The sequence below is a fragment of the Herpailurus yagouaroundi genome, unplaced genomic scaffold, assembly GCF_014898765.1.
Source record: "Herpailurus yagouaroundi ecotype Mexico unplaced genomic scaffold, PumYag 166, whole genome shotgun sequence".
NCBI classification, from domain to species: Eukaryota; Metazoa; Chordata; class Mammalia; order Carnivora; family Felidae; genus Herpailurus; species Herpailurus yagouaroundi.
The window spans coordinates 18,370,276-18,383,494 of NW_024412407.1; the positions used below are offsets into that span (position 1 = coordinate 18,370,276).

Below are 13,219 nucleotides of genomic sequence, written 5' to 3' on the forward strand. Positions count from 1 at the left end.
GAGCTTAGGCTGACTTGCTCAGCAATGGCGGCAGCTCCTGTTTCATACAGTGGGACTTAGGAAGCAGGTGGTGGTTCTTTAAATAGCATTGTTAAACCCCGTGGCTGTTGATTTATCCTGTGTTTATCACACACCAGTGGAAAATTACTGGATTCTTAAAAACAGTTCGATATTCTTCTCCTGGGCAGGCCTCCTTCACCTAAAAAGGCTTAATGTGAATTTTTATTCCCATATTCATTATTTTATTTTTGTATTCTTGTTAAAACTGTATGGGCCATTCAGGAACAGTGAGATGTTCCAAATTACAACAAGCATACTTAAGGATAATTCTTTTGCCTTATATGCAGAACTTGTATTTTTAAATTTGGAGACCTTAGAAATCTCCTAATCCAGTTTTCTAAAATATGCGTATGTCGAAGATGGGCAGTAGTAAAATGAGCAGCAGGATTAGTTTGAAAACAAAACAGTACTTTACCTTTTTGTTTTAATATTTTTACTCTTGATATTAATTTTGCATTTCAGATAAAGTTAAAGGAGCATGTGAACTTACTGTGATTATCAAAGGAGGCATGGTTTAAAATTGAGAAGCACTAATCCAATCCAGCTTCCTTACCTATGAAAAAAATGTGAAGCCTTCAGTGAGTGGCTTTACGAAGGTCATAGATAATTAGAGGCAAAACAAGGAGTAGAATCTTGGTCTCCTGACTGCCTGTCTTGGGATTTTGAACTTTGGCTTATTAAAAGCAAACTTTGAGAAAAGTCTTTCCTTAAAAGGAAAAATTACATGTGTATGAATACATGCACACTGAGTATATGCAGAACAAAATTAGAAATCTAAACCAGACGTTTACGTATATGCAGTTTTCTTTAATGATTTAAATATATTGACAAATTTTCAAACTGGAGATTTTGGATCATTTGAACTTTAACAGAGTACTTTAAAGCTGAATATTCAAAGAATATGCTCAAAAGTTGAAATACGATACTTAGATGGACAATGTAACCCATGATGGAGTTTAATTTTTGCTTATTTAAAAAATATTTAGTACAACCTGTGTTGAAAAATTCAAAAGACATGAAAAGGTATTCAGTGAAATTTCACCTTCTCACTCAGCTCCCCAGATGTCATTCTCCTCTGTGGAGGAGGTAGTTCCTCTCCTAGGTTTTTGTACCCTTCCAGAGATACTTTCTCTTATAATGTCTAAGTAAAAAAAAATGAGCGTGTACTTTTTTCTTTTATGAAAATGATAGTATACAGTTTTTATCTGCCATTTTTGAATTATGTCTTGGTGATCCTTCCATAATTATTAGCCACTAAAGTTAGTATTTTTAGTAGTTGCATAATCTTTATGTGTCAGTTTATTCAACCAGTCCCTCATTAATGAATATCCTTTAACTGTCCCTTCCTAAACGGACCTTTGGTTATTACTAATCACAAACATTGCTGCAGTGAATGGCCTGTTACATGTCATTTGCACAGGTAATAATATGTCTGGAGGACAGATTCCTTGAAGTGGACTTGCTGGGTCAAAGGATCTTGAGAGATAATTGCTAACTTGGCCACATTACACTCCTCAAATCAATGTGTAGCAGTGCCTCTCTTCCCAGCTAATACTTTTTGATCATTGCCAGTTTGATAGGTGAAAAATGGTAATCTTGGGCTTAGAATTTGTACCCTTCTCATGTATGAGAGTTAATATCTTGTTATAAGCTTAAAGTCTGTTTGTATTTCTTTTTCATGACCTTTGCCTTTTTTTCCTCTTGACTTGATTTCACGGGAGCCAATTTGATATTTGTCTGTGATACCATTTGAAAATAATTCCCTCTATTTTTCATTCATCTTTGATTTTTCCCTACACTATGTAGATATTTTTAATTTTTGAAATCAAATGGCTCAGTATATTTGTTTCTGATTTTTGGGCTTTGAGCCATTTTCCATCTTCAGGATTATACACAACTTCTTTTCATTTCTTCTCGTATTTCTGTGGCCCAAGTTTTCACGTTGAAATCTTTCATTCACTAGGAACTTTCTTGTAAAATATGAGGTTAGGAACTAATTTAATTTATAATTTTATTATGGATTTAACTCTCACTTCCATCATTCGTCTACTTTTCAGAATTTCTTGGTTATTTTTTTCACTTGAAATTTAGAATTGTCAACTTATCCCTCCAAAAAAGTTTTGTTGATGTTTTTACTGGGTTAGTATTTATAGAGTAAGAGTTATCATGGTGGATTTTATTTTATCTTTTATTTTATTTTTATTTATTTTAATGTTTATTTATTTTTGAGAGAGCACAAGTTGGGGAGGGACAAAGACAGGGGGCAGAGGATCCTAAGCGGGCTGTGTGCCGACAGCAGCGAGCTTGATGTGGGTCTCGAACTCAAAAACTGTGAGATCATGACCTGACTGGAAGTCAGATGGTCAACCAGCTGAGCCACCCAGGCACCCCAGTTATCACGATGGATTTTAAACTAAATGTTTAAATTTGTCTTTAGGTTACTCAGCAGTTAGAGAACATCTGTCTGCGGATCATTGATCTCGTTTTACAGAAACATGTAATTGGTAAGTTCAAAGGTAGAGTAAAAAAGTTAATTGATATTTTTTAACTTGGTAAACTTAAAGTGCATTTTTAGCCCTTCAGATGCAACAGTATGGACAATTTTGAGGGAGAGAAGCTTTCATTTTCTTCTGTTTTTTGGATATATTTTCGAGTATTATATATCTGTATTTTCATTTAGAGAAAAATTTAATACATCCAATTAAGAATTCCTAGTCTTGGAATTGAAAAATGTGAAATGATAGATCTATGTCTTTTCAGAAGTATGAAATAATTATTGTTCCGTTATCTATTATAGAGCCCAACTTCTGAAAAGAACCAGTAACTAATAGAATCAGGATGTTACAATAGATGGGAATTTGTAGAAGAGGCTGTTTTTCCAGTATCCAAGCACTTTGCAGGTGGCAGCCCCCAGTCCTGTGCCCTGGAGAGTGTTGCAGCCTATACAGTGTGCAGACAGAAAGCTGAAAGAAAAGCGTGTTACTGCTTAAGAGCAGTTGTCTCTAAAATTTTTCTCACTCACACCATTGATAGAAAATTGAGCATGCATTTCTGATATATGTGAATGATATTTGAATACAAGTTATAGGCAATATATATGTTACGAAACCACATTTACATATATAAAAACAGAAATGTAGAAGGATGGGATTAAATGTCTATATAAAGTGTTCTAATACACATTATATACATATATACACACATATTTTATACTATATATATATTATATACATATATCTATATATTATTTCCCATTTCAGTACACTGCCTAGGGTACATACCCCTTACTTTTGAAATCATTGCTATAAAGCTGTAGTTCTCAAACTTTGGTATGCATAAGAATCACCAAGGAGCTAGTTCAAATGAAGATTTCTGGACCATAACCCTAGAGATTCTGATAAGCAAAAAAAGAACATATTCATTTATGTCTTTATTCATGGAAGAGATTGTAACCAAAAATTCTCCATTTAAAGTAAAGCGATCTGGAGGAGTGACACTGTGAAGTAAGATAAAGAGAAATAGTTTATACTAACTTTTTCATCTGTCTATACCAGCTATTTGATTTGAGCAATTGAAATGTCAGGATGTTAAGGAAAGGGGCCTATTTTTGGGTGTAGTGAACAGATGAGAAAGCCATGGCTCCAGTTGCCTGTCTAGTATCTCATTCCTAGCTTTAAGGTGACAGGTGGTCTTTTCTTGTGTTTTTAGTTGTGATGTAATGTTAATGACCCTTTTTGAACCAATATTTGGCCATGCAGGATCTTAGATTAAAAAAAAAAATGGGCGCCTGGGTGGCTTGGTCGGTTAAGCGTCCGACTTCGGCTCAGGTCATGATCTCACGGTCCGTGAGTTCGAGCCCCGTGTCGGGCTGTGTGCTGACTGCTCAGAGCCTGGAGCCTGTTTCAGATTCTGTGTCTCCCTCTCTCTCTGCCCCTCCCCTGTTCACGCTCTCTCTCTGTCTCAAAAATAAAACGTTAAAAAAAATTAAAAAAAAAATAGTTCTGTAAGATGTCATGGGCCGAATCTGTTTTTCTGGGACCCCCACCACAGCAGCCTGACTTTGTGTCCGTGGTCCAGTCTCTTTCCATTGTCCTACTTTCCTTTTCTCCATTGCCTGTTTTCATTGCTAATTTACTTATAAGATTTCATTTATTATTAGAACCTAGGTTTAGCTATTACTGCTTTATCTGCTTTATCTTATGCAGGAAGTGAAAGTTAGTATAATGATCCCACCCTAAGAGTCTTCTTGATTGAGAATGATTGAAATAACTTTTGGCGAATTCAAGCATAAATGGAATGTAGTGGAAGGATGTTTGGTAGCTCACTGAATCCGTGGGAAGGCTGGAATTGGCTGGAGCCAGCATGATTGTGCCATAGAAGTGGTCTGCTGAGAAAGTCAGTGCTGTCTTTGTCCACACTGGGTCCTAGATAGCTGCCCACCACAGTTCAGCCTCCAGCACAGCTGCAAAAAAGTAATCTGCAACAGCTTTGTGCCTTCTGGTTTCTCTGTCAAGTTTCAGAGTCCTGGTCTTCAGCATCTGAGTATCGGGTTGTGCACACGTGCTGAGCGCGTGCAAGGAAATATTGGGCTCCTTTTCTGTCTTGAGCCTTTATAAAGTTAGGAAGAGGCGTTTGCTCTCCTTTTCTCCAAGGTGTGGGGTAATGATGAACAGAACTTTCAGATGTTTCATATTCAGATAATGCTGTTTTTCAAGTGATTGTCTTATGTAACAAGTTCTTTCCCAATATCTGTAATTTACATTTTATTTTGTTCTTGGTAAGGCAACTATCTGTCTTATCAGCTTTTGAATATATTGTTTGTTTGTTTTTAATATTTATTTTTTGAGAGAGAGAGAACGAGAATGAGTGGGGGAGGGGCAGAGAAAGATAGAGGATCTGAAGCAGGTGAGGAGAGCCCAAGGCAGGGCTTGAACTCACAAACCTTGAAATCATGACCTGAGCTGAAGTTGGACTCTTAACTGAGCCACCCAGGCTCCCCATATATATTGTTTTAAATAATGCTACAGGGTCACCTGGCTGGCTCAGTTGGTTGAATGTCCGACTTCTGCTTAGGTTATGATCTCAGTGTTAGGTTCGTGGTTTTGGGCCCCACGTTGGATTCGCTGCTGTCAGCATGGAGCCTGCTTTGGATCCTCTGTCCCCATCTCTCTCTCTCTCTCAAAAATAAACATTAAAAAAATTATATTACAGAAAAAAACTCCAAGCTTCCAGAGTGAATATTAGTTCCTTTTAAATAGGAGGGACACCTGTGTGGCTCAGTGGGTTGAGCATCCTACTTTGGCTCAGGTCATAATCTCACAGCTCCTGAATTCAAGCCCCACGTCAGGCTCTGTGCTGACAGCTCAGAGCCTGGAGCCTGCTTTGGATCTGTGTCTCCCTCTCTCTCTGTCATGCTGTGCCTCTCTTTCTCAAAAATAAATAAACATTGAAAATTAAAATAAATAAGAGGGAAAAAATCTTTGAACTTAAAAGACTTTTGCTCAGTGATGAACATGGTGGGAATTATTTGAAAAATTTTCTATTGAGATTTGTATTTTCTGATTGTATGTTTAGATATAATGCACTTTTGACTGAGAGCAATAAGAAATATATATGCAAATACATATATATACATATATATGCAAATATATTTGCAATATATATGCAAATACAATATTCTCTTTGGACTCTTCTACTTTATAGTGGGTATCACTGACTTGAGATAAATTTTAAAATACTGCACAAGTATTACATGATTTGTAAATTGACAAAATACGGTCCAGAACATAGTTTGTAAAAATATGTGAGACCAGAAGATATTGTAGCCTAGCTTAATTAAGCTTTCCAAAGAACATTAATTATTTGTAAGTTAACAGTACTGTGCACAAGAGATATACAATTCCTTCTTGTACCCATTTCTAATATAGCTTTAGAAGTATAACTATATTTTAGTACACAGTATCAAGAAAATATGTATTTCCAGTATTCTAGGGAAATTTAGTAAAAACAAATCTTTGCCCTGTCCTGTTGGGTAGGGGGCAGATGGAAGGTGGCAAATATGGGAATGCTGAGAAAGGGGTGCTCAAGTATGTTAGGTGCCGAGGAATGTATGCAGGTAGATAGTCTCAATCCTCCCGTCTGTGGTCTTTGTGTTTTAATTTTTGCTGTTTTCTAGCATTCTAACTAGAGATTTTCTTCCTTCTAGAATTCTATGAAGAAATTCTTTCACTGGCCTACAGTTTAACCTGCCATGGCATTTCCCCTCAAATGTGGCAGCTGCTAGGTATATTATATGAGGTGTTTCAGCAGGATTGTTTTGAATACTTTACAGGTATGCCTTTGGCCATGTAACATTTTTGCTTTTCTGTGTCTGGACATTATTTCCTTTGACACATGACATAAAGACACATACGATTCCGGTACTAATCAGAAAACAGTTGTTATTTCTCTGTGGAGTAAAGGGTGGTGCTGTTAGAGCAGTGTTTTCCAGAGTTAAGGATACAGGCAGTAGGAAGGAGCCTGTTTCCTGTTGTATCTCAAATTAGTTTGCAGTCAGAACAAATGTCCATACATTAATTCAGTTAGTATTTTCTGAATACTATCTATATTTCAAGCACTGTTCTAAGTATAGCGGTATAGCAGTGAACAAAATAGACAGCATTGCGCTTTTGACGCTTCCATTCTGGTTGGGGGGAACCAGAGGGAAGGTGGGGAACACACAGATAAGCAAGAAAATACATACTTTGTAAAGTGGTGATGCGTCCTTTAGAGTAAAGGACAAACATTCAGAACAATCACTATAATAAATGGTGAGCATTTTAATCTTCCTGATCCACATTTTCCTCATCTATAAATAGGGCAGATCTGTCACTTTCCTTACTAGCATTTGTGGCTGTGAAGGAAGATAGTAATATGTGGGTGCTATAGAAATATAGCTTCCGTGGGAATCATTTATTTCTACTCCTGTTACTCAAGTCTCATTGGGATTTTGAATTTTTTTTTTCCAGATATGATGCCTCTCCTGCATAATTATGTGACAATAGATACAAATACTTTATTATCTAATCCAAAGCATTTAGAAATACTTTTTACAATGTGTAGAAAGGTAAGCGTGTCCTAATCAGTTGTTGTAGTGGTTCTTAGTAATGTTTGAGTGTTTTACTGCTGGTCACTCTCAATTTGTTTCTTACACCTTTAGTTCTGTATTGCCTTCATCAACATATATTTGCCATTTTGTATTTTCTAATAGAGCTTGGAATTATTATTTGAAAAATTTATATTTGTGTTGTGCTTAAGAATGCTTGCCACTTTTATAGCTGTGTACTTTATAATGGTCAGGGTAAATAATTTTGTTTGTTTTTCCTTCAAAAATGCAAACTTACTACTTGATGAAAGAAAAGTGCTAAGAAAATAAGCACACAGTTTGTCAGTCTTGATTTTTTTAAATTGAATGTGTATATTGGAAACAACTAGATGTATATATTTTGATTATAAATAAGACAAAAAATTGGAATAGTTGGAAAAACAGCATCATTTAGCTCAATACAGGTTGATTTATCAGCCATATACTGGCTACTGTTAGATTCACATGCAAACATGTCTACTGTGTTGTCTTTGTCACAGGTTAGATTTTGCCCTCTATTGGTTGTATCTAGGAGTCATTGATGAGTATAAATAATGTTTTCCTTTCTCCTTTAGGTGAATATTTATATAAAACTGTATGTTGCATAAAGCTGCCAAATATCTAAGTTTGGCCTTGGAGTTGGGACTAAAGTATCTAGTCTACAACCTGTCTTTCTCACTAAAAGAGATGTGTACCAAGATATGTTAAGAGCTCTGAGCTGACAATCAGCACATCTGATTAAAGTCTCAGTTCAGTTGTAAAGAGCCTGGTAGATTTTGGGAGGTCACTAAGTTTCATCACATATAAATGAAAGGAGTAGAGTCATGATTTTTAAAGACTCCTTTAGCTCTGTAATAACCTAGCTTATTAAATCATAATCACCTGGCAGTGCTTAGTATTTTCTCCTAAGTAGTGTAGACAAGTGCTATTGAGGGAAAGGGAAAGAGAAAGCAGCAAGCAGAAAACATAACAGTCCTACACCCATTAGTACAGCTGCTCTGTATTATAGCTGCTGGGATAAAAGTGATGCTCACAGTAATGTCCTTAGACTTACCAAGTAGTTAAAATATATGTCCTGTTCTTGGTTTTTAGTGATAACTAATACTTACTGGACTCTTCCTGTATACCAGGTATTTCCTCAGCATCTTATACATATTAACTTATTTTATCTTTACAATATTATGAGGAAGGTATCACCTTTTGGTCAAAGAGGAGACCAAGGTATAATTTTTTGCATCGTTCCTGAGGTTTAGTACATTGTCCTAAGTCACAGAGCTAGTCTTTGTTGGAGCCATATTTGAACCCAGGTGGTCTGGCTCCAGAGCCCATTTTTTAAATTACTAAACATATTTTGTTTCTTCTCCTTTTGGAGGTGGGGACCAAAACCAACCAACAACCAACCAGCCAACCAACCAACAAAAAACCAAGCAAATACAATTTGGGGAAAAAGGAGTGATTTATTTATTCTTTCTGTATTGTACGCCATGATGGGAACAGTAAGACACAGAGGTTAATAAGTTTGTTTGAAAACACAGATAATAAGTGGCAGTGCTGGAATTTGAACCAAGCATTTTGGTTCCAGAGCCCATTTACATTTAGAATCTAGATCTAAATACATTGCCCTAGAGGTAAATTTTAAATTTTATGTAAATAGTGTTGGTTCTTGGTGTTGCCAGCTACCTGCTTAGGATTCAGCTCACTGATCCATCTGTTTTCCAGCTTCCAAAATTTTATAGCTATCTACTTTTTCCTTTTCTCTGTCTTTGTGGATTTATGCCTCTAAAATCTCTTTACTGTCATTTTAATAGTCTTTTGGGAAGTAATAAAATTAAATGGGAATGTTCAATCTGTCTTCTTTACCTGGAATTTCTTTTTAATTCAGTTTTCTTAAATTGTATTTGCCTAGGAAATTATCCAGTTAACCTGAGTTTTCAAATATATAAGGAATATAATGTTCTCCATAATATTTACTTATTTTTAATCTCTCCTTTATCTGTATTTGTGTCTTTCTTGTCATTTGTTTAAACAAATAGCTTAAGTATTTTGTTTGCAACTATCATTTCTAATATTTTTAAAATTCTGTTCTTTTTAAGAATAATTTTGACAAAAGCTGTCTGCTTTGTTGTCTTTATTCATTGAATCTGTTTTTTGTTTCTGTTATTTGTATTGTTTGTATTTTTAATTTCTGTCTCCTCTTTGTTCTTTGGGTTAAGTCTGTTCTTTTTCTTATAGCTTGTGTTTTTTTTTTTTTTTTTTTAAATTTTTTTTTTTCAAACGTTTATTTATTTTTGGGACAGAGAGAGACAGAGCATGAACGGGGGAGGGGCAGAGAGAGAGGGAGACACAGAATCGGAAACAGGCTCCAGGCTCTGAGCCATCAGCCCAGAGCCCGATGCGGGGCTCGAACTCACGGACCGCGAGATCGTGACCTGGCCGAAGTCGGACGCTCAACCGACTGCGCCACCCAGGCACCCCTTATAGCTTGTGTTTTAACATTTATTAATTTTTTTACATTTCTTAATTTCCAACATAAGCTTGCCTCTACTCTGCGAATCTCTCTTCTGGGAACCTTATTATAAGGCAATTATATTCCAAATTTTATGTATGAACACGTGCATTGTAGAATTGTTTATAATAGTGAAAATACAGCATTGACAATAGAGGAATATCTAGTAAACTGTTATATTTATCTACTGTAATACTTAAAGTCCTAAGTGGTTATAACATCGATGGAAAATGTTTGTAGTTTAAAGTCCAAATGGAGAAATTAAAAGGTGTGTGATATCAAATTATGGTTATTATTTTGAAAAAAGTGAGTATATATGGGCAAGAACTCAAAAGAAACAAACTACAGGGTTTGTTTCATTGTTTAAAAGTAAGGTTTTAAAATTTCTTTTCATTTCATTTTATTGGTTTGTTGCTTTGTTGCCTTTAAGGGACGCTTCGTTTATCTGAAGTTAATTCCTATAGCTTAACTTTATTAATCCAAAGTTAAATAGGTGAATTCTTTCTTCTTAAAAGGAATTAGAGTAGATAAAGAAGATAGATGTACTTTATTTTGACCTTCTTTCTTTTGGATGGGCAAACTTAGAAAGCAAAGCTGCGATTCTAATGTGTGAATTTTTATGAGCTATTTGCTTCATGTACACTTGATTAAATTCTCTGCAGTGCCATTCACTACTAAGCTAAATTGTGATTACTGTAGGTACTATGTGGAGATGCAGGAGAAGATGCGGAATGTCATGCAGCCAAACTCCTTGAAGTCATCATTCTTCAGTGCAAAGGACAGGGAATTGATCAGGTAATACATGTATGGAAAGTTTGTACTTGATGTTTATACTGAAATTTTACCTGATTGACATTTTGTTTATATTATATGATGGAAAATTAAAAAGATAGCCTGAAGTTTGTGCTTCCTGGTACAAATCCTATTTAAATGGCAAGGAAAAATACCCTTGCAATTTGAAAATTGCACCTTGCATTCTAGCAGAGAAAGAAGTAAACAGAAAAATATGTAATAATTTAAGAGGCTATCAAGCGAATCATGAAGGAGATGAATATGTAAATTCTACTTAATTGGTTTCCCAGAGATTTGCATTTTCCCTTTGTTTTTGTAGATTCTATTGAAATATTCTCAGATTTGTTCTTTTAACCAGAAATGAAGATACTGTACAAAAAAGAAAAAGTTTCTTTTACTGATTTAAAAAGTATTATAGGGGCGCCCGGTGGCTCAGTGTCCGACTGTTGATTTCAGCTCGGTTTGTGAGTTTGAGCCCCACATTGGGCTCTGCGGTGACAGCACTGAGCCTGCTTGGGATTCTCCTCTCTCTCTCTCTCTGCCCCTCCCCTGCTCTCTCTCTCTCTCTCTCCCTCCCTCAAAATAAAATTTTTAAAAAAGTATTATAAATTTTCAACAAAGATTAATTTGATATTTGGTGTAATCATGGTATGATAGATACTGAGAAAAAAAATCTTCAAGTAAAATTGTGGAGTTGTCTTTTTTTCTTTCAGTTCTGTAATGTTTGCTCCATGTATTTTTTGGTAACAGCTTTATTGAGCTATAATTCACATACCGTATAATTCACTTATTTACAGTGGATTCAGTGTATTTTAATATATTCACAGAATCATGCAGCTATTCATATAGTCAGTTTTATTTTTTAATTAATTAATTTTAAAATTTAAATCCAAGTTAGTTAATATAAATGGTGTAATAATGATTTCAAGAATAGAATTCAGTGATTCATCACTTACTTATAACACCCAGTGCTCATCCCAGCAACTGTCCTCCTTAATGCCCCTTGCCCATTTAGCCCATCCCCATACCCAATACCCCTCCAGCAACCCTCAGTTTGTTCTCTTATGGTTTGTCCCCCTCTCTTTTTTTATGTTATTTTACATCCCTTCCCTTATGTTCGTCTGTTTTGTATCTTAAGTTCCACATATGAGTGAAATCATATGCTATGTCTTTCTCTGACTTATTTTGCTTAACATAATACACTGTAGTTCCATCCACACTGTTGCAAATGGCAAGATTTCATTCTTTTTTTGACTGCTGAGTAATATTACACTGTGTATATACGTACCACATCTTCTTTATCTTTTCATCTGTTTATGGACATTTGAGCTCTTTCCATACTTTGGCTATTGTCAGTAGTGCTGCTATAAACGTTGGTGTATGTGCCCCTTTGAAACAGCATACCTGTATCCCTTGGATAAATACCTAGTAATGTAATTGCTGGATTGATTGTAGGGTAGTTCTATTTTTAATATTTTGAGGAACCTCTATAATGTTTTCTAGAGTGGCTGCACCAGTTTGCATTCCCACCAGTGGTGCAAAAGGGTTCCTCTTTGTCTGCATCCTTGCCAATATCTGTTGTTGCCTGAGCTGTTAATGTTAGCTATTCTGACAGGTGTGAGGTGGTATCTCATTGTGGTTTTGATTTGTATTTCCCTGATGATTAGTGATGTTGAGCATTTTTTCATGTGTGTGTCAGCCATCTGGATGTCTTTTTTGGAAAGGTGTCTATTCATGTCTTTTGCCCATTTTTTCACTGGATTATTTGTTTTTGGGGTGTTGAGTTTGATAAGTTCTTGATAGATTTTGGATCTAACCTTTTATCTGATATCTCATTTGCAAATATGTTCTCTTGTTCCATTGGTTGCCTTTTAGTTTTGCTGATTATTTCCTTTGCCGTGCAGAAGCTTTTTATCTTGATGAGGTCCCAATAGTTTATTTTTGCTTTTCTTTCCCTTGCCTCCAGAGACATGTCAAGTAAAAAATTGCTGTGGCCAAGGCCAAAGAGGTTGTTGCCTGATTTTTCCTCTAGGATTTTCCTGTCTTACATTTAGGTCTTTCATCCATTTTGAGTTTATTTTTGTGTATGGTGTAAGAAAGTCGTCCAGGTTCATTTTTCTGTGTGTCGCTGTCCAGTTTTCCCAGCACCACTTACTGAAGAGACTGTCTTTATCCCATTGGATATTCTTTCCTGCTTTGTCAAAGATTAGTTGACCATACGTTTTTGGTTCCATTTCTGGGTTCTCTGTTCTGTTCCATTGATCTGAGTGTCTGTTCTTGTGCCAGTACCATGCTGTCTTGATGATTACAGCTTTGTAGTATAGCTTGAAGTCTGGGATTGTGATGCCTCCTGCTTTGGTTTTCTTTTTCAGGATTGCTTTGGCTATTTGGGGTCTTTTCTGGTTCCATACAAATTTAAGAATTGTTTATTCTAGCTCTTTGAAGAGTGCTGGTGTTGTTTTGATACGTATTGCTTTGAATATGTAGATTGCTTTGGGTAGTATTGACATTTTAACAATATTTGCTCTTCCTATCCAGGAGCATGGAATGTTTTTCCATTTTTTTGTGTCTTCTTCAATTTCTTTCATAAGCTTTCTATACTTTTTAGTGTATAGATTTTTCACCTCTTTGGTTAGGTTTATTCCTAGGTATTTCATGGTTACTTTGGTCAATTTTAGAGCATTCCATCACTGTCTCCCAAAGAACTCCTCATTTCCCCTTAACACCTACCGCCCCCC

General features: G+C 35.7%; 1 protein-coding gene across 4 annotated transcripts in view; it reads left to right on the plus strand.

The window, feature by feature from the left end:
- Positions 1-13,219, plus strand: part of IPO8 (importin 8) — an 89,883-nt gene that overhangs the window by 37,945 nt on the left and 38,719 nt on the right. For all 4 annotated transcript variants that reach the window (XM_040488519.1, XM_040488516.1, XM_040488517.1 and 1 more), the window contains 4 exons: positions 2,498-2,564; positions 6,266-6,391; positions 7,068-7,165; positions 10,389-10,484. In XM_040488519.1, coding sequence (XP_040344453.1) covers positions 2,498-2,564; positions 6,266-6,391; positions 7,068-7,165; positions 10,389-10,484 — 387 coding nt within the window. The remainder of the gene's footprint in view (positions 1-2,497; positions 2,565-6,265; positions 6,392-7,067; positions 7,166-10,388; positions 10,485-13,219) is intronic.